This window comes from Aquarana catesbeiana, linkage group LG11, assembly GCF_042186555.1.
Source record: "Aquarana catesbeiana isolate 2022-GZ linkage group LG11, ASM4218655v1, whole genome shotgun sequence".
NCBI lineage: Eukaryota > Metazoa > Chordata > Amphibia > Anura > Ranidae > Aquarana > Aquarana catesbeiana.
In genome coordinates this window covers 139,447,229-139,472,259 of record NC_133334.1, presented here as the reverse complement: position 1 = coordinate 139,472,259, position 25,031 = coordinate 139,447,229, and the positions used below count along the sequence as shown (strand labels likewise).

At 40.8% G+C, this 25,031-nt stretch overlaps 1 protein-coding gene across 1 annotated transcript in view; it reads left to right on the top strand.

The window, feature by feature from the left end:
- ADCY7 (adenylate cyclase 7) overlaps nucleotides 1–25,031 on the top strand; it is a 393,360-nt gene that overhangs the window by 251,266 nt on the left and 117,063 nt on the right. Inside the window, exon 8 of the mRNA XM_073604992.1 lies at nucleotides 17,629–17,756. Within this exon, the coding sequence (XP_073461093.1) occupies nucleotides 17,629–17,756 (128 nt within the window). The remainder of the gene's footprint in view (nucleotides 1–17,628; nucleotides 17,757–25,031) is intronic.

Sequence of the window (25,031 nt, the reverse complement as noted above, 5' to 3'; positions counted from 1 at the left end):
CAAGCTGATTGTCATAGTGCCAACCGCTGGCTTGTAAATAGCTGAGCTGGTTATGATATGACATCTATAGGTGTATTCCTGTACTCTGTTGTGAAAATATACAATTCTTTTACATTTTGCTTTGAGTGATTGTAGCCGTATTAGTGCAATTGTGGCAGAGAAAATTGAGTAGTTCAGTAGATCAGTACTGCTTGGACCTTGAAGAAGGGGACACACCCCGAAAGCTTGTCCTGAAAAATTATATGTTAGTGCAAATAAAAAAAGTATCACGGACAGTACTCCATTTTTTCTGTCACATTTTGCTTTGCAATTGAGAACAAATGCTTGATAGTTTAACCAATTCAATACCAGGCACTTAGACACCTTCCCACCCAGGCCAATTTTCAGCTTTCAGCGCTGTTGCAATTTGAATGACAATTGCACGGTCATGCTACACTGTACCCAAACAAATTTTTTATCATTTTGTTCCCACAAATAGAGCTTTCTTTTGGTGGTATTTGATCACCTCTGCGGTTTTTATTTTTTGCGCAACAAATAAAAAAAGACCGAAAATTTTGAAAAAAAAACAAGTTTTTCTTTGTTTCTGTTAACATTTTTTGTAAATAAGTACGTTTTCTTCTTCAATGATGGGCACTGATATGGCTGCACTGATGGGCACTGATACGGTGGCACCGATGAGGTGGCACCGATGAGGTGGCACCAATGAGGTGGCACTGATGAGGTGGCACTGATGGGCGCTGATAGGTGGCACTGATGGGCACTGATAGGTGGCACTGGTATGCGGCACTGATGGGCACTCATAGGCGGCACTGATGGGCACTCATAGGCGGCACTGATGGGCACTCGTAGGTGGCATTGATTGGTACATATGGGTGGCACTGATGGGTACTTATGGGTGGCACTGATAGGTGGCACTGATAGGTGGGCACATATGAGCACTGACAGGTGGCACCGATGGGCACTGACAGGTGGCACTGATGACACTGATTGGTGGCACTGAATAAACTGATTGGTGGCATTGCTGGGCATAACTGAAACATAATGGTGCCTATCAGTGCCCATTTGTGGGCACTGATTGGCACAGATTGGGCACATTGGGCAGATGTGGATGGCCATGGGGTACATACCTGGCCATCCACATTTTGCCCCTTCCCTGGTGGTCCTAGTGGCGATCCCTGGTGGTCCAGTGTGGTGATCTGAGGGGGGGCTGCGCTGATAAACAATCAGCGCAGACCCCCCCTGTCAGGAGAGCCGCCGTTCGGCTCTCCTCTACTCGCGTCTGTCAGACACGAGTAAGGAAAAGCCGATCAATGGCTCTTCCTATTGACATTGTGATCAGCCGTGATTGGACACGGCTGATCACGTGGTAAAGAGCCTCCGCCGGAGGCTCTTTACCAAGATCGGTGGAGCGGTGTGTCAGGCTGACACACCGCTCCACCGATCGCCGCGATGTGCGCCCCCATGTTATCCTGCTGAACATCATATGATGCCCAGTCAGGATAACGCAACCACTTCCCGGACGTCAATCCGCTATAGGCCGGGCGGGAAGTGGTTAAGCAGTGCTTTTAATCGGCATGTTTATCTGTGGATAGTTAGGACCCAAAGCTGTGGGCTGGAAATCTTCAGGTCTAGAAAACTTTTTAAGTTCTATAAACTAACTGAAAGCCGTGGTCTTCTGGAATTCTATGTCTTCAATGTCCCAGTTCAGTTGATGTAACAGTGTTTATTACAGATAATTCTGTTGTAATAGTTCACATATCCATAATAAACAACACTGCTGGTGGATATGAATGTTTTCTCAGCATTCCCAAGATCTCGCAGGAAGGCCCAAGACAATTTAATCTAGGCATCTCTGGTGAAAACTGGGGTAAGAAATGCAAGGTCCACTTTAAATATACATGTGTATCAGTTACCTAATTGCTAGTTCATGTCTTTAAGTGGCAGCCAGGTTAGGGTAATGGCAACTGAGCATGCAAATCATTACTGTCATATTAGTATGTTATAGAAGTGATCCCTCAAGCATGTTTAGAGGCAGTGTGAGGCTTCTATAGGGGTGGAATGCTATTTTATTGGGACATTCCCTTTGTCGTGTAACATAAAATATGATAATATATATAAAGTGAAAAAGGCATACAGTCTAGAAGTATATATTTATGGTACTAGAACCAGATAAGCGTGACATGTAGAGAGTTTGTAATTGCCATAGATCCCCTTGCTGAGCTGGATGATTTTCAATCCATCTATGGCCAACTTAACCCTTGGACAGCCGCATAGTCAATCTGGGGAGAGGAGAGTATTAGATGCACTAGCAGATTTAGATGGACTTGACAAACAAATTAAAGGCAAATATCAGTTAAGGCTTTTTAAGCCACCACATCTAAGAATCAGCAATCTGCAATATAATAAATCTCTATAGTGGGGTTTTAATCCTGCTTTAAACTATAGCTCTTTCTTACTTGCTAATAAACTGAGATATTTGTTAAATCCAACACTCTCTGAAAATATTGAAATAATTTCTGCCTAAAAAAATTAATTTGCTTTTTTACATTTAGACTTCATTTTACTGTGTTTGAGTTGCTGAAGTCTATGTTCTGAATGTGGTTTAAAAAAATGTTCATATGCAACTTTTCTCTCCAGTAGGGATCAATGTGGTATGTCTTCACTCCTGTGGGTGGTATTTGGTCCATTTGCTTTCCATAAAATTCACTTGCAATTATGTTTACAACCACAGTACACTTAACATGACAGGATATTACCAGGCTAATTCAGGATAAAATAGTAGTCAGGGTTGCAACTCCCTCTTAGTTTAATGCTTCAGGAAATAATTCTGAAAAGAAATTAATTTGAGATGTTGGCTGAGTTAGACTAGACGACACAAAACACCCACACATTAAACAGGCTAGGAACAATATAAAAAAAACTTGACTGATAAAATACTTTAAAATAGGTTTATTGACACTTACGGCAAAAAGAAATTAAAGATTACTGTAGATAGGTTAAAATGATGTATTAATACAAATTGTGGATCATTTGAAAGTATAAAGCCATAGCAGCAAAATAATTGTTATACATGTTCTTTTTGACTGTACTAAAATTGGAATTTGTACAACAATGAAAATAAGATTTATGATGTTGTTAGAGGCCAATATTTATTTGTTTTATAGTGAGATTTGTGTTCATCCATTAGGTACAAAACAAAAACGTTTTGTATTGAAAACTTTTTTTTTTTTTTAAATTAACCACTTCAGCCCCAGACCATTTGGCTGCCTAAAGACCAGAGGACTTTTTACAATTTGGCACTGCGCTGCTTTAACTGGTAATTGCGCGGTCATGCAATGTTGTACCCAAACAAAATTTTTGTCCTTTTTTCCCACAAATAGAGCTTTCTTTTTAAGGTATTTGGTTGCCTCTGCGATTTTTATTATTTGTGATATAAACGGAAAAAGACAGAAAATTTGTGAAAAAAATGATATTTTCTACTTTTTGTTATAAGAAAAATCCAATAAACTCAATTTTAATCATACATTTAGGCCAAAATGTATTCAGCCACAGGTCTTTGGTAAAAAAAAAATGTCAATAAGCATATATTTATTGGCTTGCGCAAAAGTTATAGCTTCTACAAACTAGGGTATAATGTCTGGAATTTACGCAGCTTTTAGTTTGACTGCCTATCTCATTTCTTGAGGTGCTAAAATGGCAGTACAAACCACCCTTAAATGACCCCATTTTGGTAAGTAGACACCGCAAGGAAATTGATGAGAGGCATGTTGAGCCCATTGAATATTTTTTTTTTTTTGTCCTAAGTGATTGAATAATGACAAAAAAAAAAAAAGTTGTCACTAAATGATATATTGCTCACATATGCCATGGTTATATGTGGAGTTACACCCCAAAATACATTCTGCTGCTTCTCCTGAGTACAGGGATACCACATGTGTGAGACTTTATTGGAGCCTAGCCGCGTATGGGACCCCGAAAACCAAGCACCGCCTTCAGGCTTTCTAAGGGCGTAAATTTTTGATTTAATTCCTCACTACCTAGTTTTGAAGGCCATAAAATGCCAAGATAGCACAAAATCCCCCAAATGACCCCATTTTGGAAAGTAGACACCCCAAGCTATTTTCTGAGAGACATGTTGAGTCCAGGGAATATTTTATATTTTGCCACAAGTTGTGGGAAAATTACAAACTTTTTTTTTTTTGCACAAAGTTGTCACTAAATGATATATTGCTCAAAAATGCCATGGGAATATGTGAAATTACACCCCAAAATACATTCTGCTGCTTCTCCTGAGTACGGGGATACCACATATGTGGGACTTTTTGGGAACCTAGCCACGTACAGGGCCCCGAAAACCAATCACCGCCTTCAGGATTTCTAAGGGCCTACATTTTTGACTTCACTCCTCACTACCTATCACAGTTTTGAAGGCCATAAAATGTAGACACCCCAAGCTATTTGCTTATAGGCATGGTGAGTATTTTGCAGCTCTCATTTGTTTTTGAAAATAAATAAAGAAAAGAAAAATGTATTTTTTTTTTCTTTTTTCAATTTTCAAAACTTTGTGACAAAAAGTGAGATCTGCAAAATACTCACCATACCTCTAAGAAAATAGCTTGGGGTGTCTACTTTTCAAAATGGGGTCATTTGGGGGGTTTTGTGCCATCTGGGCATTCCATGGCCTCCGAAACTGTGATAGGCAGTGAGGAGTGAAATCAAAAATTTACACCCTTAGAAAGCCTGAAGGCGGTGTTGGTTTTCGGGGTCCTGTGTAATTTTATATATGCCCATGGCATGTTTGAGCAATATATCATTTAGTGACAACTTTGTGCAAAAAAAAAAAAAATGTCTTTTTCCCGCAACTTGTGTCAAAATATAAAATATTCCATGGACTCAACATGCCTCTCAGCAAATAGCTTGGGGTGTCTACTTTCCAAAATGGGGTTATTTGGGGGAGGTTTGAACTATCCTGGCATTTTATGCACAACATGTCACACATCACCCACTCTTCTAACCACTTGAAGACAAAGCCCTTTCTGACACTTTGGAGGTTATTTACGAAAGGCAAATCCACTTTGCACTGCAAGTGCACTTGAAAGTGCACTGAAAGTGCAGTCGCTTTAAATCTAAGAGGTAGATCTGAAATGAGTGGAAGCTCTGCTGATTTTATCATCCAATCATGTGCAAGCTAAAATGCTGTTTTTTATTTTCCTTGCATGTCCCCCTCGGATCTACAGCGACTTTACTTCCAAGTGCACTTTTAAGTGCACTTGCAGTGCAAAGTGGATTTTCCTTTAGTAAATACCCCCCTTTTGTTTACATGAAAAAAAATGTTTTCTTTGCAAGAAAATGACTTTGAACCCCCAAACATTATATTTTTTAAAGCAAAGGCCCTACAGATTAAAATGCTGGGTATTGCATTTTTGTTCACACAGTATTTGCGCTGCGATTTGTCAAACAAATTTTTTTGGGAAAAAACTACATACATTTTTAAAAGCCTTTCAAAGCCTTTACAGGTTACCACTTTAGATTTACGGAGGAGGTCTACTGCTAAAATTACTACCCTCGATCTGACTTTCACAGTGATACCTCACATGCATGATGCAATTTTTTTATCATTTTTATTGTTATCTCAGGGAATGTGAATATCCCCTATGATAGCAATAGGTAGTGACAGGTACTCTTTTTAGAAAAAATTGGGGTCTATTAGACCCTAGATCTCTCCTCTGCCCTCAAAGCATCTGACCACACCAAGATCGGTATGATAAAATGATTCCCAATTTCCCAATGGCGCTGTTTATATCTGGCAAAATCTAAGTCATGAAATGCTTGTAGCTTCTGGTTTCTTAGGCCATAGAGATGATTGGAGCTGTTCTTGTCTCTGATCAGCTCTATGGTTAGCTGGCGAAACCACCGGCTGCATTCTCAGGTTCCCTGTAGGGACAGGAGAGCCAGAGAATACCATGGAAGATGGTGGGGGTGGGGCGTTTCCTCCCACTGCTTGTAAAAGCAGTCTAGAGGCTAATTAGCTACTAGGATTGCTTTTACATGGAAGCCAACCGCTGGCTGAAAAGAATGATACCAAGATGATACCTAAACCTGCAGGCATCATTCTGGTATGACCACTCAAAGTCCAGCAACATACCAGTACGTTGCTGGTCCTTGTTGAGCATATATTGTAATCTTTTTTTTTTTTCATGCAGCCTGTGGGCTGAACTCAAAAGAGATTGATCGGTGGGTGTACCCACCATTAGAATACCTCCCTTCATCCACCCACTTCTAATGATGGGCATACATGCACCATTTTGTTTTAACTGTGGTGGTAAAATCAACTCCTACAGCGCTGGAGTCACGGCTTTATGTATCGTGGGAGCAAACGCTGTTGCTGTCAAGATAACTAAATCCACACTGCAACTGAATGGCGTACCTGCTAAGCAAATGATGGTTAACAATAAAACAATGTAACATTACAGTATAACAGTAAGACATACCATACCTGCAAAGCAAATACAAAAAATAATAGTAAAAAATAAAAGATTTTTTTACGCAATCTGTGCCTAAAATATATATATGCCGAAGCATGGGGGCATCCGCCCCAAAAGTTAGGAGCAAATCGCTCCTCTACCCCTGCTGCACCCATGCTTCGGCATATATGCTCTTTTTTGTGGTGGTGAAATCACCTCCTACAGCGCATAATAACAATAAAACATTGCAGAATAGAATACAATAAAAAAGAGCAGAACAATAGAGAGAGAGAGAACAATAAAATGACAACTATTTTTTTTTTTTTTTTATTTTATATATTTTTGTGGGTTTTTTTTTACACTCTTATTTGTAACTGTAACGTTTCGGTTCCAGGTTCGGGTCTCTCAAAATGCGATGGCATCTTGGGAGACCCTGTGAAAGTGTGTCCAATTCTGTGCAGTGCTGTACCCTACACTAAAACTCAACTAGTGTATGGTAGCGTTCAAAACATTCACCAATGCAAAGACCAGGATTGTCAGGACAGGAGGGACAATAATACCGGGTATCACACCTATATCTGCGCTTGCTACAGACAAGACATCTTCTGTGGGGGGCTCGTTGGGTAGGGGTACTCGGGAGGACATACGGAAAATGCCTCTAAAGCAGCCGGCTTACTGCATTTGGATTGGGATGGTGAGGTGAAGTACCGTCTGGAAATAGAAGGGCTCTGATGATCTCTTCTTGGAATTTAAGGAAGGATCCAGTCCATCCTGAAGCTCTGTATAGCACATTCAGCAAAGTCAGTTGGAATAAGTATACAGATACTTTTTTGTACCAGCCTCTGGACTTACGGGCAATTAGGTACAGTGCCAACAACTGGTCTTTGAGGTCCACCTCTCCCATATTTTGGTTATATTCATGGACACAGAGGGGTTTCTCCACAACACCAGTCGCCGTAAGAATTTGGACCGTCGTGTCTGCGTGAAGGAAGGACAGAAAGAAAACATCCTTATTATCCCTGCACTTCACAGCGAGCAAGTTATTACACTTCAAGCAGGCTCTCTCCCCCAGCCTAAGATGGGAATCTACAAGCTTCTGGGTAAGCCCTGGCAATTAGATCGCACGGTGCCACATGCGCCAATCTGATGATCAAACAAGTGACTAAAAAGTGGCATGCTCGTGTAATAATTGTCCATATACAAATGGTACCCCTTTCCGAATAAGGGTGACCCCAGTCCCACACAATCTTGCCAGTGCTCCCTATGTAATCTGGGCAGTTCTCCGGCTCTACGTGACTATCTCTTCCCTTGTAAACCATAAAACTACGTATAGCCTGTGGCCCTGTCACAGAGCTTATACATCTTGACCCCGTATCTGGCACGCTTTCTGGGAAGATACTGTTTGAAAGACAAGTGGCCAGAAAATGTAATCAGGGACTCATCAACGCAGACAACTTGATCGGGAGTAAACAAGGCTGCAAAATGGTCGTTGAAGTGGTTTACGAGGACCTGAGTTTTGTAGAGCCGATCATATCCGGGGTCTCCACGAGGACGACAGAGTTCATTGTCGTTGAAGTGCAAGAACCGTAAGATTTGCTCGTATCGTGCCCTGGCCATGGAGGCAGAGAACAGGAGCATATGGTCATTTGGGTCAATGGACCAATATGACCGCAACGTACTAATTTTAACTATGCCCATGTCGAGGGATAGGCCCAGAAAAGTCTTAAATTTGGAAACCGTAATTGGTTTCCAATCTCTGGCGAGGAAGGACAACTGGGAATTAGCAGCGATGAATTGACCAGCATACAAATTACTTTGGTACAATAGATCTATAGAGATCTTCCGTAGAAAACAGCAAATAAAAATCAAGTGACGTAAAATCAACTGTTTCCACCTGAATTCCGGGTTGGCCAGTGAATGGGAGAAGTACGGGAGCTGCAGAAGTGGTGGGCTCCCAATTAGGAATGGCAAATTCTGCAGGAAGGACACTTTGGGCACGACGGGCCTGTCTTTGTCTTCTTGGTGGCAGCGTGACACTACTTGTGCTTGCCACCTCGCCAGCTTGAACTGCACTTATGGGACTCGCCACGTCACCACGTGATACTGCAGTGCTGGATGTATGACCAGGGTGTACTAGGCCGCTGGTGCTTGCCAGTTCACCAGAAGGATGAGTGGCACTAGTACTTCTCTGCTCCATACGAGAGCGCTGCACCTCAACAACAGCAGAAGAACAACGGGGTCGGGTACGCCTGATCTTGGCAAGGACCACAACTTCGTCGTCAGAGCTATCTGTCATGGAGCCACTGTCGTCTACAGGATCGTATTCTGAGCCTAAATCTGACAGATGAATGACTTCCTCTTTACTATCTGTCATGTTCAGAAACGTGTAGGCCTCTTCATTAGTGTACCTTCGATTTGCCATTTTGGGCTCTAAATTTACTGGTACAGTAGTAAGATTCACGGGAAAAAAGCTCCTAGGCTGTCAGCAACTGTATCAAACGCTACCAAAAAAACTGTTAGCGATCGCAGGGATCAGGCCTGACTCTGCGAAAGCTGCAGTTATATGTTTTGTAAGTGACAGTGATCAATCGATACTGCACTTGGGTGGGCTGGGCGGAGGGGCAAAACACAGGTGCTAGTAGGTATATGGGCTGATCCCACTAACACTGCGTTTTTGGGAACCCTAAACTGCTAGGGACGCTAGTATAGATCTGATCAGATCAGATATTGATCCGTTCAGACACTATACCACTAAGGGAGGTGTATGCTGCGTGCGTGGGTGTTAGCGCTACTGGCACTAATCTGAAGCTGCCTGGGGCGATGCAGACCCTAACTGACCGTAAAACCTAACTGATATTGCCCGCCGGCCGATCAGGGGGTTAAACCTTTATTGGGTAATAAACAGCGGGTGCCCTGACGCTATAAAAACTAACTAACCAGCGTTACCCATAACACTTATACGGTGATCACTGGTGACAGGGGGTGAAAGGGTTAACTAGGGGGCAATCAGGGGGTTAAAACCTTTATTAGGTAATATATGGGGGTACCCAACGCTATAAAAAGCTGACGGTGAACCTAAATATCTAACTGGCTAACTAGCGTCACCTGTGACACTTATACGGTGATCACTGGTGACGGGGTGAAAGGGGCAATCGGGGTTAAAACCTTCATTAGGTAGTATATAGGGGTACCTGACGCTATAAAAACCTGATGGTGAACCTAAATAACTAACAGGCTAACTAGCGTCACCTGTGACACTAATACGGCGATCAGAAAAAAGATTGCTTAGTGACACTGGCGATAGGGGTTGAAAGGGTTAACTGGGGGGCGATCAAGGGGTTTAACCTTTATTAGGGGCTTTAGGGGGGTACCCTAGACCTAAAGGCGCCTACCACTAACAGCCCTAACACTTATAACAGTCACAAAATGACACCAATGCAGTGATCAGTAAAAAATATTAAAACTGCTATTGGTATCACTGTGACAGGGGGTGGTGATCGGGGGGTGTTTTTTTTGTGCCTACGTGTACTGGTGTTAGTGTGCTGTTGGTGCAACTCACAGTGAGGTCTTCTCTCCTCGGGCTCCGGAACGAAAAGGCTTCACGAGGCAAGATGACATCACTTCCTCTGCTTCTGTTTACAGTTTCAGAAGTAGAGGAAGCTTCTCATTTGTCAGGAGCGATCGTGAGGGAGAGGCTATGAATTGGTGGCCTCTCCCTCAGGACGGACCGCTCCTCGAAAGATGCCGACTGCCTCGAGCATCGGGGGTGGGGGCGCGATTGCGCCCCCCGCCCGCGGGAGGGGAGTAACGTGCAGGTACGTTGCTCTGCCTGCCCATGGCATTCTGCCGACATATATCGGCGTGAGGCAATCGGCAAGTGGTCAAAGCGGAGTTCGGCCCTCCCCCCCTCTAAAAATGAAAAGTCAGCAACTACAAATACTGTAGCTGCTGACTTTTACTATTGGGTCACTTACCTGTCGAGGCATCCAGCAGTGTCCTCACCTGAGCCGATTCTTGCATTGGCTTTCAGGTGGTGACACCGCTATCTCGACTAAGGGAAACTGGTAGTGAAGCCTTGCGGGGGGATAGGGTAAACTGGCGCCCTGTGATGGCACAACTCTGACCTCCATCATCTAGCAATCAAATAGTTTAAATCAACAGTCTCTATAGATGTTAAAGTGCAAATCAAATACTAAAAGTGCACAGTATGAAAAAAGTGCTATATAAATAAACTATAAAGCTTATGTACAATGGTAATAACAAATATAGTTCGTATAAACAGTTTTTCCTTGTCAAATGCAGTTTATTGAGTATACAATGTTATAAAGATACATAAAGTAAGTTTACAAGGATCTATAAAGTAAGCTCATTGTTTTACAGTAGGGTTTATATAGGTAAATATCATGAAATTTCAAATATTAAACATTGGGTTCACGTAAACCTAAATTAAAGATATATATCATTTCCTTAGTTACTTTTGTAGGTATTTAAATGATTTATACCTACTATACATATTGTTTACAAGTAGAGTGTATATAGGTCAAATAAATTCTGATAATGAGCTTTAATCGTAAGGTGGAGAAAAGGAAAGAGAAAGAAGAAAAAGGGTTGAAAGGTAGAGGTATGGTCCACAAGGTTGTCCCGCTCGTCAGTTTATTATTCTTTTTAGTTCTCTTTGAAGCCTTAGAATGGGTGTCTCTGTAAGTCATTTAATCTGTTACCATGGCAACAGGACAGAGTCATTGAAGTTTGACAGGAACTGTTGTTTTATCCAAGGATGCCAAAGTTTTTCAAATTTTGGAATTTGATTTTGATCGATGGCTACCATCTTAGCATGGGACATTGTATTATTCATTCTGTGAATTGTTTCTGCTAGTACCAATGTAGGAGATTTCCATGCCTTGGCCACTGTTTGTTTTGCAGCCGTTATTAGTTGGATCATAAGTTTGAATTGAGAGAGTGTTAACCATTCCGGTTTTAGATTAAGTAAAGTTAAATATGGATCTGGTTGTATTATTTTTTTAAATATTTTAGATGCAATCACGAAGACTTCCTTCCAGAAGGTTTGGATTACTGGGCACGTCCACCATATGTGTAAATATGTGCCTATTTCTGGGCATCCTCGAAAACAAAGAGCTGAGGTATTAGGCGAATATTTTGCCACTCTAGCGGGTACAAGGTACCAGTGAGTTAGGACTTTATAATTTGTCTCCAGTGCTAAGATGTTGGGTGAAGGTGACTTAGATGTGAGCCATATATTAGACCAGTCCGTGTCTTCTAAAGTTCGTCCCAGGTCCTCCTCCCACCTCTGAACGTAAGAGGGTCTATTAAGATTTGGTACTCCATATAATTGATTATAAAGTGATGAAATTGTACCTTTAGCAAATGGATCTTTTGTACAGATTGATTCAAAAATGGATAATTGGGATAGTGGTGTATCCCCCTTTAGGAATGGTGTATAGAAATTTTTGATTTGGAGATATCTAAATATCTCAGAGTTTGGTAGATCATATTTTTCTCTAAGCGATGGGAATGAAAGGAATGATTTAGATGCTATGAAGTCATTTAGTGTCTGAATGCCTGATGTTGTCCAAGCTTTAAAAGAATTTGGGTAGATCCATGCCGGATAAAAGGCCGGATTTCTGATAAAAGAAAGGAGAGGATTGTGTGGAGATTGTAACTGATATTTGGTTTTTAGTTTATCCCAGAGAGATAAGAAGTGTTTAGTTATGGGATTATGAATTTTAAAGCGGTCTTTAGGATCAAGCCATAATAAATTTGATATTAATAGAGGGTCATTTTCTGAAGCCTCTATAAATACCCATAATGGGATTTCCTGTTTTGCATGGTATTTGGACAGACTGGCCAAATGTGCCGCTCTGTAGTAGTTAGTAAAATTAGGGTATCCCAGGCCTCCTTTATTTTTGGGAAGATGTAGTGTGTGTATAGGTATACGTGGTTTAGAAGAGCCCCATATAAACGAAGTTGCTCTTTTTTGTACTATTCTCAAAAAATAGGAAGGAATTGGAATAGGGAGGACTCTGAATAGATAAAGCAATTTGGGTAGAATAGTCATTTTGATTGCATTAATCTTCCCCATCCAGGATAAAGGAAGTTGCGACCATTGTTTTATTAGATTTGTGATCTGTCTTAATACAGGAGGATAATTGGTTGAGAATAAGTCAGAATGAGAGGCTGTTAAATGAATTCCAAGATATGGGATTGATTTTTCTGCCCATGTGAATGGGAGTGCAGCCCTAGCCGGGATCAATTCCATGTTTGTGAGTGAAATATTAAGCACTAGGCATTTCTTAGGATTAATCATAAGGCCGGATAGGGCTGCAAATCCATCAAGAGCTGGTATTAAGTTAGGACCAGAGACCTGTGGTGATGATAAAAAAAGTAATATATCGTCTGCAAATATACATAATTTGTGTGTAATACCTCCTACTTCAATGCCAGTTATAGTTTGGTTTGTTCTGATGTATTGGGCCATGGGTTCGAGTATAAGGGCAAATAATAAGGGAGATAATGGGCAACCCTGTCGGGTACCTCTTTCGATATTAAAGGCTTCAGATTTGTATCCAGCATATTTTATATAGGCTTTGGGTTTATTATATAATGCTTTGATCCATGTTAAAAAGTGGGGTCCAAAACCCCATTTTTGTAATGAATATTGCATATATTGCCAGGATACTGTGTCAAATGCCCTCTTAATATCGAGAGATAGAAAACATAAAGGGATTTTCCATTTTTTAGCAATATGTGCCAATAACACTGCCCTGCGTATATTATCGCCTGCCTGTCTATTTGGCATGAAGCCTACTTGATCTCTATGTATTAATTTTCCTATAATGCTATTGAGGCGTTTTGCTATTATTTTTGCTAATAATTTAATATCGAGGTTTAACAGAGAGATAGGCCGATAATTCACACAGGAAGTATCATCAGAAAGGGGTTTTGGGATCATACAAACAATTGCCATTAGTGTTTCTTGCCGAAAAGAATGTCCATCTAGAAGTTTGTTAAAAGTTTCAGTGAGAATGGGAGAGAGTATTTCTGAGAATGTTTTATAGTATAAAGCCGAGTAGCCGTCTGGGCCTGGTCTTTTGTTAAGTTTTAGGTCTTTTATGGCGTTAGCAACTTCATCTATAGTTATAGGCTCATCCAAACTGCTTTTTTGATTCTGAGATAACTCAGGTAAGGTTATTTTTGAGAAGAAGGATTCAGCCTCTGTAGGATTAAATTCATTGTTTGTCTTGTATAAAGTTGCGAGATGTGAGTGAAATTTATGGACTATTTTAACTGGATTACAAGTGTAAACATATTTTGATAATTTCAAACGTATTGGTTTGAAAGATTTGTTAGTTGAATTTAATGCCCGAGCCAAATATGTACCTGGTTTGTTTGTATTCATGTAGAAATTGTGTTTGGAGCATTTGAGGGATTTATCAACTGACTCAGTGAGAAATAGATCGTATTCCAATCTAGATTTCTCCAGATGAGATTTTGTACTCTGAGATGGATTATCTTGAAATGATATGTAGGCTGCATTAAAATTGAGTTCTAGTTTTTTTGCTAGATTTTTGCGTTCCCGTTTAAATAGTGCCATTTGTCTTTGTATTGTACCACGCAAGACAGGCTTATGAGCTTCCCACAGTGTTATTGGGGAGATGTCTGTTGTATTATTAATTGATATGTATTCCTTCAATGGCCATCTGATGTAGTGGGTGTTTGAGCATTATGTCCGGTAAGTACCACGTTGGGTCATGCGCTTTTGGTATGGCTGAGGCTATAGTAGTGTATACTGCATTATGGTCAGACCACGGAATCGGAATTATATCTGATGCAATAATTTCTGGTATCATTCCTATTGTTAGAAAAATATGATCTATTCTGGTGAAGGTTTGATGAGGGTGCGAGAAATAAGTGAATTTCTTTTTCATTGGGTTACTTTCTCTCCATGAATCTACCAGATTGTATTTGGAAAGAAGTTGAGAAAAAGGTAATCTAGAGGTTATTTTGGATGGTGTAAAAGGTGATTTATCTAGAAATGGGAGGAGGACCTGGTTCGAATCCCCACACATTATCACTGTTCCTATTTTGTGTGTATTAATCACTTGTAATATATGTGAGAGGAATGGTGTAGGTTGTTTGTTAGGAGCGTAGTAGGAAATCACCGTGATTGCTGTATCCATTATATAACCCATGAGTATCAGGTATCTACCTTCTGGGTCTTTAATTTCTGATGATAAGGTGAATGGTGTGGATCGGTGAAATGCAATTAGAGTTCCCCTTTGCTTGGTACAGGCAGAAGCTGTGTAAATTTGTTGATAAAAAGGAGAAATATATTTTGGAGTAGAATCTTTGGTGAAGTGTGTTTCTTGGAGGCATACTATGTGAGCCTTCTTGTTATGGAAAGTACGGAAGGCTTTGGTCCTTTTTTGAGGGACATTTATTCCCTGAACATTCAGGGAAAGTATATTCAGTGGTGCCATGGCAATAGATCAAATAGTTTTGACTTACTTTTTGTTATGCAGAGCTGACTGCGCAGATCAACCTGTGTGGACTGAAGAGATGAATAGATAGAAAAGAAACCAGTGAATTCTGGAGTAAAGAGTAAACAAAAAACATATGAGATTAGATGATACATTGTATAAATTATTTTTTGCAAGTAATCACAATTTACCCGTGAAAGAGAATAAATATCTCTCTCAGGGGAATAAGTGCCTTCGTCACACTCCCACATAATATGGTTGGGAGAATGAGGAGGGTTAATGGGGGTACACGGATCTTCCGCTTACAGGAGAGAAGTGCTATGTCAAAAGACATCAAAATGATGTTTCATTAGTTGGAGTGCAGAATATAGTTTTTGTTGGAATTATTTATTCCAGGGTGGTTGTATATGGTTAGTCTTGCCCTAGGCTAAATAATTCAGTTAGAAAGGTACTGTTAATAACTTTGGTATTGATGAAGATAGTTTGAATTATTTTGGGATTTTAACCCTTTTAGAGTAAACAATTACATATTTTATTCATATGTAACTGTTTAGATATGTTAACTCATAAAATTGAGGTTGTATTGCTTCAGATTAGAATAAACAAAAACATAATTCTAGGAACTAGTTAGGTAATAATATATTTGTTTTAAGAAAAGAAAGAAAAAAAAAAAAGCTTCCATTACTTCTGGATTATTGAACATATTTGTCCTAAAAAGTAATAAATCTATTGTTATTACCTGATAATATATAACTGAACAAGAATTTCCTTATTTCACTTATATATTCTAAGGCTATATGAATCAGAAGTAATAAGAAATATAACTGGAATGTAACATGATCCCACACAGTGTGTGACTATCAGAATGCAGTTACATTCAGTTATAAATATAGGTTTTTTATAGAGAACCATCTCTTAGTATAATAAATGAAGAGATATCAGGAATTAGGATGTCAGTCCATTGAATCTTCTTGGTCCATGGATGATGTGGCATAACGGCCTCTTTTGTGAGAATGATGATTCCCATTTTGTTCTGGAATTTTCTGGGTGTTGCCTGAAGGTGAAGATGATGCCATTCTTCTGCGTGTGGGAGTGTTGCTGCTTGTGGGTTCTGTCAGATTTAATTTTAAAAGGGTTTGTTGTAGTTCATCTGCTGATCTGCTTCTGTAAATTGTACCTTGGTAGTTAAATCTGACTGAGAAGGGGAAGCCCCATTGATACATAATGTTGTGGCGTTGCAGTTCCATTAGTTGGGGTTTCATGGATCGTCTTTTAGTAATAGTAAGTTGGGATAGGTCAGCAAAAATTTGATAACTGTGTCCTTGAAAATTAAGTTCCTTTTTTTCTCTTGCAGCAATTAGTATTTGTTCTTTCGTTCTGTAATAATGAAATTTTGTGATTATATCACGTGGGGGTCCATCTTTCTTTTTGGCTGTGAGGGCTCTGTGTACTCTGTCCAGTTCTAAACGTTCAATAGGGATATCTGGCTTTAGTTCTTGTAATAGAGCAGTAATAGTAGATTGCAGGTCTGTCACAGTTTCAGGTATTCCCCTTATGCGCAAGTTTGAACGTCTGGCTCTATTTTCGTAATCTTCGAGCTTAGTTTGAAGTATTAAATTCTCTTTTTTTAATTGTTCCAATTCTGTTATATTTTCTTGGGTTGTAATTTCAATTTCATCCATTTTTATTTCTAAGGCTGCGGTGCGGTTTCCCAGCTCTCTTATTTCTTTGGTTAGGCTGTTTGTTATTTGGTCTGAGGTTTGTTTTAAAGCCTTATGAAGCATCTTTTCAAATTGTAATAATATTACTGGGGATACTGAGGAGGCTTGTGGAGAAGTTTGTGAGAGGATTTGTTCTGTATCTGACTCAAATGGAGAGTCTTGCTGTGACATTTTCTGTCTGTGAGAGCGCCCTGATGCTGTATCTTGTGAGGTGACTGGAGCTGCTTTAGCTGCAGTGAGTGCCTGTGAGCTCTTTGTGAGGTGATTTTTATTTCTGCCACGGTTTCCTCCCAGTACCATATTTCCTGCCCAAACTTTCACAGTTTGTTCCCTGGGGCAAAAAGGTTCAAATGGATACCTTTTGAGCCTGCAGGCTCCGCTTTGTCCTTCTTTTCTCTCCTCAGCGGTGTGGAGCTCTAACAATGCATGTCTGCTCCGCTAGGCTCCGCCTCCTGCCCCCCCCGTATAAACAGTTTTTAAAAACATGTTCAATATAAAGTGTCCAAATACTTCTAGTGCGAAAGTGTATTTCATCCAATAAATAATAGTGTTTTCTTGTGTCAACACACGTCCCGCGAGTTCACTTCTCTGTGAAAGGGATCTTACCTGCCAGGATGTGCCTCATATATAAAACAAGTTAAGGGGTTAAACAGCAGGGGATGGGAACCAGTTAGTGCAATGGGTTTGCAGGTTTTAGCAGCTTAGAAGAGAATAAAAACATATCTCGTAGAGCTTTCAATTTAAAACTGTCTCTATTTAAAAAATTTTAAAAACATTCACATGAAAAGTTCACTTCTATTGTGCACAAAAAATAGTACATTCTGTAAGCAATGACAGAAATGTAGGGGTTCTGCTTAAACATTTACAGCTTAGGTTTCTCTGAAATGCTACTTATATATTTCAACATGGGAAACCTCATAATTTTTTGATGTGCTTTCTTTACAGGAAAATGAATGTATGAGGATCAAGATTTTAGGAGATTGTTACTACTGCGTATCTGGTCTGCCAGTGTCTTTACCCAACAATGCCAGGAACTGTGTCAAGATGGGGCTGGACATGTGTGATGCAATTAAGTATGTTCACATGAATATTGAAAGAAAGCATGACCTAAAATGGTTTACCAATTAAAGTGAGCCGTGCATTAAAATGTGAGGCTCGCTTGTATTGCTCCAATGCATCAGGTGCCTGAAACTGGAATTTAGATGCCAAAAGCATTTTATTTTGGGGTTCCTTGGGATTATTTTACAGGTGACGTTAGGTTTTAACCACTTCAGCCCCAGAAGGTTTTACCCCCTTCCTGACCAGAGCACTTTTTACAATTTGGCACTGCGTCGCTTTAACTGCTAATTGTGCGGTCATGCAATGTTGTGCCCGAACGAAATTTGCATCCTTTTTTTCCCACAAATAGAGTTTTTTTTTTTTTTTTTTTTTATGGTATTTGATCACCTCTGCGGTATTTATTTTTTGCGCTATAAAGGGAAAAAGACCGAAGATTTTGAAAAAAAATGATATTTTCTACTTTTTGTTATAAAAAAAAATCCAATAAACTCAATGTTAGTCATACATTTAGGCCAAAATGTATTCAGCCACATGTCCTTGGTAAAAAAAAAAAGTCAATTAGCGTATATTTATTGGTTTGCGCAAAAGTTATAGCGTACATTTTCTGGAATTTACTTTTAGTTTATGACTGCCTATCTCATTTCTTGAGGTGCTAAAATGGCAGGGCAGTACAACCCCCCCCCCCCATGACCCCATTTTGGAAAAGTAGACACCCCAAAGAAATAGCTGAGAGGCATGTTGAGCCCATTGAATATTTTATACAAGTTGCGGGAAAATGACAAACTTTCTTTTTTGCACAAAGTTGTCACTAAATGATATTTTGCTCAAAACAGGCCATGGGCATATGTGGAATTACATCCCAAAATACATTCTGCTGCTTCTCCTGAGTATGGGGATACCACATGTGTAGGACTTTTTGGGAAACTAGCTGCGTACGGGGCCCCGAAAACCAATCACCGCCTTCAGGATTTCTAAGGGCGTAAATTTTTTATTTCACTCCTCACTACCTATCACAGTTTCGAAGGCCATAAAATGCCAAGATACCAGTTCATCAGAAGGAATAGCGGCACTAGTACTTTTCTGCTCCATACGAGAGCCCTGCGGTTCTTGCACCTCAACAGCAGAAGAAGAAGATTGGGGTCAGGTACGCCTGACCTTGGCAGGGACCACAACTCCGTCGTCAGAGCTATCTGGAGCCGCTGCTGTCTACAGGTTTGTATTCTGAGCCTGAATCTGACAGATGAGTGACTTCCTCTTCACTATCTGTCATGCTCAGAAACGTGTAGGCCTCTTCACTAGTGTACCTTCGATTTTCCATTTTGGGCTCTAAATTTAGTGGTACACTAGTGAGACTCACAGGCAAAAATGCTCCTGACTGTTAGTGACCGTATCAAAAAACTGTTGGCGATCGCAGGGATCAGGCCTGACTCTGCAGTTATGTGTTTAGTGTTTTTGTAAGTGACAGTGATCGATCGATACTGCACTTGGGTGGGCTGGGCTGGGCAGGACGGAGGGGCAAAACGCAGGTGCTAGCAGGTATCCGGGCTGATCCCGCTAACACTGCGTTTTTGGGAACCCTAAACTGCTGGGGACGCTAGTATAGATTTGATTGGATGAGATATTGATCCGTTCAGATACTATACCACTAAGGGAGGTGTATGCTGCGTACGTGGGTGTTAGCGGTACTGGCACTAACCTGATGCTGCCTGGGGCGACGCAGACCCTATCTGACCCTAAAACCTAAGTTATCTCACCCGCCGGGCGATCAGGGGGTTAAACCTTTATTAGGTTATATACGGCAGGTGCCCTGACACTATAAAAAACTAACTAACTAACCAGCGTCGCCCATAACAGTTATATGGTGATCACTGGTGAAAGGTTTAACTAGGGGACAATCAGGCGAACCTAAATGCTTACCTGCCTAACTAGCGTCACCTGTGACACTAATACAGCGATCAGATAAACGATTGCTTAGTGATACTGGCGATGGGGGGTTATCAAGGGGTTAAAACTTTATTAGGGGGGGTTAGGGGGGTACCCTAGACCTAAAGGGGCCTAACAATAACTGCCCTACCACTTATAACTGTCACAAAATGACACCAATGCAATAATCAGAAAAAAAAAAAAAACTGCTATTGGTGTCACTATGACAGGGGATACAGGGGGGTGATCGGGGCTGAAAAGTGTGCCTAGAGTGTTCTACTGTACGTGTAGTGTTGGTGCAAACTTGATGTCTTCTCTCCTCAAAAGCCGGAAACGAAAAGGCTTCACGAGGAGCAATGACATCACTTCCTCTGCCGCTGTTTACATTACAGCAGCAGAGGAAGATTCTCATTCCTCAGGAGCAATCGTGAGGGGGTGGCCATGAATCAGTGGCCTCCCCCTCGACGCGGATCGCTCCTGACGGTAATCCGACTGCCGCAGGCAGGGGGGGGGTCCTGCGGGCAGGCAGGGACGTACAGGTAAGCCCTTATGGCTGCCCGTGCCATTGTGCTGATGTACATCGGCGTGCGGCGGTCGGCAACTGGTTAAATTGAATGGTTAATGTTAAGTATTAGGCAGTTCAGTCGCAGGTTTAGTATTAGTGGTCAGGTAAAGTGTTAAATGTTGAGAGTTAAAGTAGAACTATGGGCAAAACTTTTTTTTACCATTTGGGATAGATTAGAGGAGGGATATAACCCCTGTCAGATTTTTTTTCCCGTCATCTCTGTTTCATTGCAGAGATTTCGCTTCACTTCCTGTCCAATAGCGAAACAGGAAGTGAGAGGAAATCCCTGCAAATTAAGGGAATTTCTTGGGGACCCCCAGGTCACCAGAACTAGTGTCCCCATTGGAAGATTTTCTTTCACTTTTCAGGGGACAACCCAAAATTTGGGATTTTACTTTCACTTTCAATGATAATGGTAAACAGGAAAAATCTAGAGCGTAAATCTCCCAGAGTGTTTTAGGTCTATGTTAAAATATTAGGTTAAAGCCACTCTATTACTCGTTTCAAAAGATAAAATATAGTCCTACAATACTTGCCTGTCTAACTGCCGTGCTGCTGACCTCTGCTGGGTTGATGGGATAATCATGTTTAAAATCTTAAGCATCCAGCAAACTTTCAGGTCTTGTCAGATCCCTGGTCCAGTGCTTTGCCATGTGTTTTTTTTTCACCAGCCCCTATATTCTTACTGTTTCCTGCAGTGGCCAAATGCTAGTGGAGGAAACTAGGATGCTTGCAGCTGACAGTCCTGAATGAAAAAGATCTTTAATTTAAGATGATCTTCTCAACCCAGAGGAGTTTCTGGCTCAAAGCCCCTACATGAGAAGCTATGGAAAAGGCAAGGACACAAATGAAATATGTTAAAATGAATACTGGACTAAGGCAGTGAGAACACCTATCATTTAGGCTGTTTTATTTAAATCTAGGTAAAAATATGAGAAAATGCGATATAAGAAGATGGTTCCATAACTAACAGAACATTACAACGTTTAGCATATGCCTATGATAACTCATGAGTTTTTAATTTGGAATGAGAGAAAACTTAAAAAAAAATGTGAATTTATTTTATTTATTTATTACAGGTACTTATATAGTGCCATCAATTTATACAGCATTTTACACATATATTCACATATATTGTACATTCACATCAGTCCATGCCCTCAAGGAGCTTACAATCTAAGGTCCCTAACTCACATTCATACATACACATACTAGGGCCAATTTATACAGCAGCCAATTAACCTACCAACATGTCTTTGGAGTGTGGGAGGAATGGTGGAATTGAAGGAACTTTGAAACCGTGAGTGGGAATGCAATACAGAAAGAGAATTGAGAATTAATATATGCATTTTTAGATATACCAATCCGATGACATAATGTCAGATTATAAATAGCCTTTGTTTTTGTTTTTTAATTTAAAATAACAAACATGTCATACTTACCTCCACTGTGCAGCTCGTTTTGCACAGAGTGGCCCCGATCCTCCTCTTCTGGGGTCCCTTGGCGGCTCTCGTGGCTCCTCCCCACATCAGATAACCCCCTAGGAGAAGTGCTCTCCTGGGGGATTACCTTGCGGGCGCGCTCCCGAGTCCAGCATTCGGCGTCCATAGACACGCATGCCGGACTCAGCCCCGCCCCCCGATGTCTGTGTCATTGGATTTGATTAACAGCAGCGGAAGCCAATGGCTGTGCTGCTATCAATCTGTCCAATCAAGAGCTAGGACCCAGTGCAGAGAGGGACAGTGTGTCTCCGCCGAGGGAAATACGTGGCTTGGGTAAGTAAAAAGGGGGGGGGGCTAGGGGGCCAGTCACTGCCAGAAGTTTTTTCACCTTAATGCATAGGATGTATTAAGGTGAAAAAACACAAGGGTTTACAGCCCCTTTTAAGGCTTCATGTACACTGCTGCTGGTAAACGAATGTTTAGGAGCAGTTGGGCGTTTTTTTTCAGCTGCCCCTGAACTCTCCTCTGTGTTATCTTATCAATATTATTTAGTTTATAGTATTTACTATTATTTAGTTTATAGTAGTTTCTAGGCAGTTGAGTTTACCAGCATTTTGTGGAATGCAAAAAAATGCATTCAGGACGGAAATTCAGAGGCATTTGAAATTACAAATGCCTGTAACAGCTTGTAAACGCGTTGAAACGTGGTAAATCGTGTTTAGCCGCATTTCATTCACAGGCGTTTGTAATAGAAATTTTTTTTACTATTTTCAATGTAAAAAACGGTTCTAAACGCAAACGGACATTTTTAAACCCCGGTTGCTATCTGTCAAGTTAAATCATTCAGGAGAGGTTTTAAAACATCCCATGTACATGAAGCTTTATTCAGAAGTACCCCCACTGGTAAAATCTGGTATTATAGAAGCAACCATTCAGATACAGTGATGCTTCATGGGTTGTATTTAAAATGTCACTAAATGCAAAACATATATTTTTTTTGTTTTGGATAGAGTGGAGAGGGATTAGAACTCTTGTCAGGTTCTATTGCTGTCTGTGTCCCCATTAGGGAGATTCACTCTCTCTATTTATCCTGTGTAGTGTTAGTATGTCACATTCGCAGTCTGGTCATCTGCTGTAGTATGTCACATTCGCAGTCTGGTCATCTCCTGTAGTATGTTGCATTCGCAGACTGGTCATCTCGCATTCGCAGACTGGTCATCTCCTGTAGTATGTCGCATTCACAGACTGGCCATCTCCTGTAGTATGTCGCATTCGCAGACTGGTCATCTCCTGTAGTATGTCGCATTCGCAGACTGGTCATCTCCTGTAGTATGTCGCATTCGCATTCTGGTCATCTCCTGTAGTATGTCGCATTCGCAGACTGGTCATCTCCTGTAGTATGTCGCATTCGCAGACTGGTCATCTCCTGTAGTATGTCGCATTCGCAGACTGGTCATCTCCTGTAGTATGTCGCATTGGCATTCTGGTCATCTCCTGTAGTATGTCGCATTGGCATTCTGGTCATCTCCTGTAGTATGTCGCATTGGCATTCTGGTCATCTCCTGTAGTATGTCGCATTCGCAGACTGGTCATCTCCTGTAGTATGTCGCATTCGCAGTCTGGTCATCTCCTGTAGTATGTCGCATTGGCAGTCTGGTCATCTCCTGTAGTATGTTGCATTCGCAGTCTGGTCATCTCCTGTATTCGCAGTCTGGTCATCTCCTGTATTCGCAGTCTGGTCATCAGCTGTAGTCACATTCGCAGTCTGGTCATCTGCTGTAGTCACATTCGCAGTCTATTTAAAAGTAGTACCTGCTGTTGCACAAATCACCTTATTACACTTTTATTTCTGATATTTATGGCGATGCATATTAATTTAATCCATATTGAGCACCATATTTGATTGGCTGCTTCTGCTTGGCATATACACACAATCAAATAGTGCTCAATATGGATTAAATAAATAGATATCATAAAGTTTAATAAAGGGATTTGTGCAACAAGCTCCTTAACCACTTCAGCCCCGGACCATTATGCTGCCTAAGGACCAGAGGACTTTTTCCAATTTGGCACTGCGTCGCTTTAACTGCTAATTGCGCGGTCATGCAATGCTGTACCCAAACGAAATTTGCGTCCTTTTCTTCCCACAAATAGAGCTTTCCTTTGATGGTATTTGATCACCTCTGCCATTTTTATTTTTTGTGCTATAAATGGAAAAAGACCGAAAATTTTGAAAAAAAATGATATTTTCTACTGTTTGTTATAAAAAAAATCCAATAAACTCAATTTTAGTCATACATTTAGGCCAAAATGTATTCGGCCACATGTCTTTGGTAAAAAAAATGTCAATAAGCGTATATTTATTGGTTTGCGCAAAAGTTATAGCATCTACAAACTAGGGTACATTTTCTGGAATTTACACAGCTTTTAGTTTATGACTGCCTATGTCATTTCTTGAGGTGCTAAAATGGCAGGGCAGTACAAAACCCCCACAAATGACCCCATTTTGGAAAGTAGACACCCCAAGGAAATTGCTGAGAGGCATGTTGAACCCATTGAATATTTTTTTTTGTCCCAAGTGATTGAATAATGACAAAAAAAAAAAAAAAATATTTACAATAAGTTGTCACTAAATGATATATTGCTCACACAGGCCATGGGCATATGTGGAATTGCACCCAAAAATACATTCAGCTGCTTCTCCTGAGTACGGGGATACCACATGTGTGGGACTTTTTGGGAGCCTAGCCGCGTACGGGGCCCCTGAAAACCAATCTCAGGATTTCTAAGGGCATACATTTTTGATTTCACTCCCCACTACCTATCACAGTTTTAAAGGCCATAAAATGCCCAGATGGCACAAACCCCCCCCCAAATGACCCCATTTTGGAAAGTAGACACCCCAAGCTATTTGCTGAGAGGCATGTTGAGCATGGAATATTTTATTTTTTGACACAAGTTGCAGGAAAGTGACAAATTTGGGTTTTTTTTGCACAAAGTTGTCACTAAATGATATATTGCTCACACAGGCCATGGGCATATGTGGAATTGCACCCCAAAATACATTTAGCTGCTTCTACTGAGTATGGGGATACCACATGTGTGGGACTTTTTGGGAGCCTAGCCGCGTACGGGGCCCCGAAAACCAAGCACCGCCTTCATGATTTCTAAGGGCGTAAATTTTTGATTTCACTTCTCACTACCTATCACAGTTTTGAAGGCCATAAAATGCCAAGATAGCACAAAACCCCCCAAATGACCCCATTTTGGAAAGTAGACACCCCAAGCTATTTGCTGAGAGGCATGGTGAGTATTTTGCAGCTCTCATTTGTTTTTGAAAATGAAGAAAGACAAGAAAA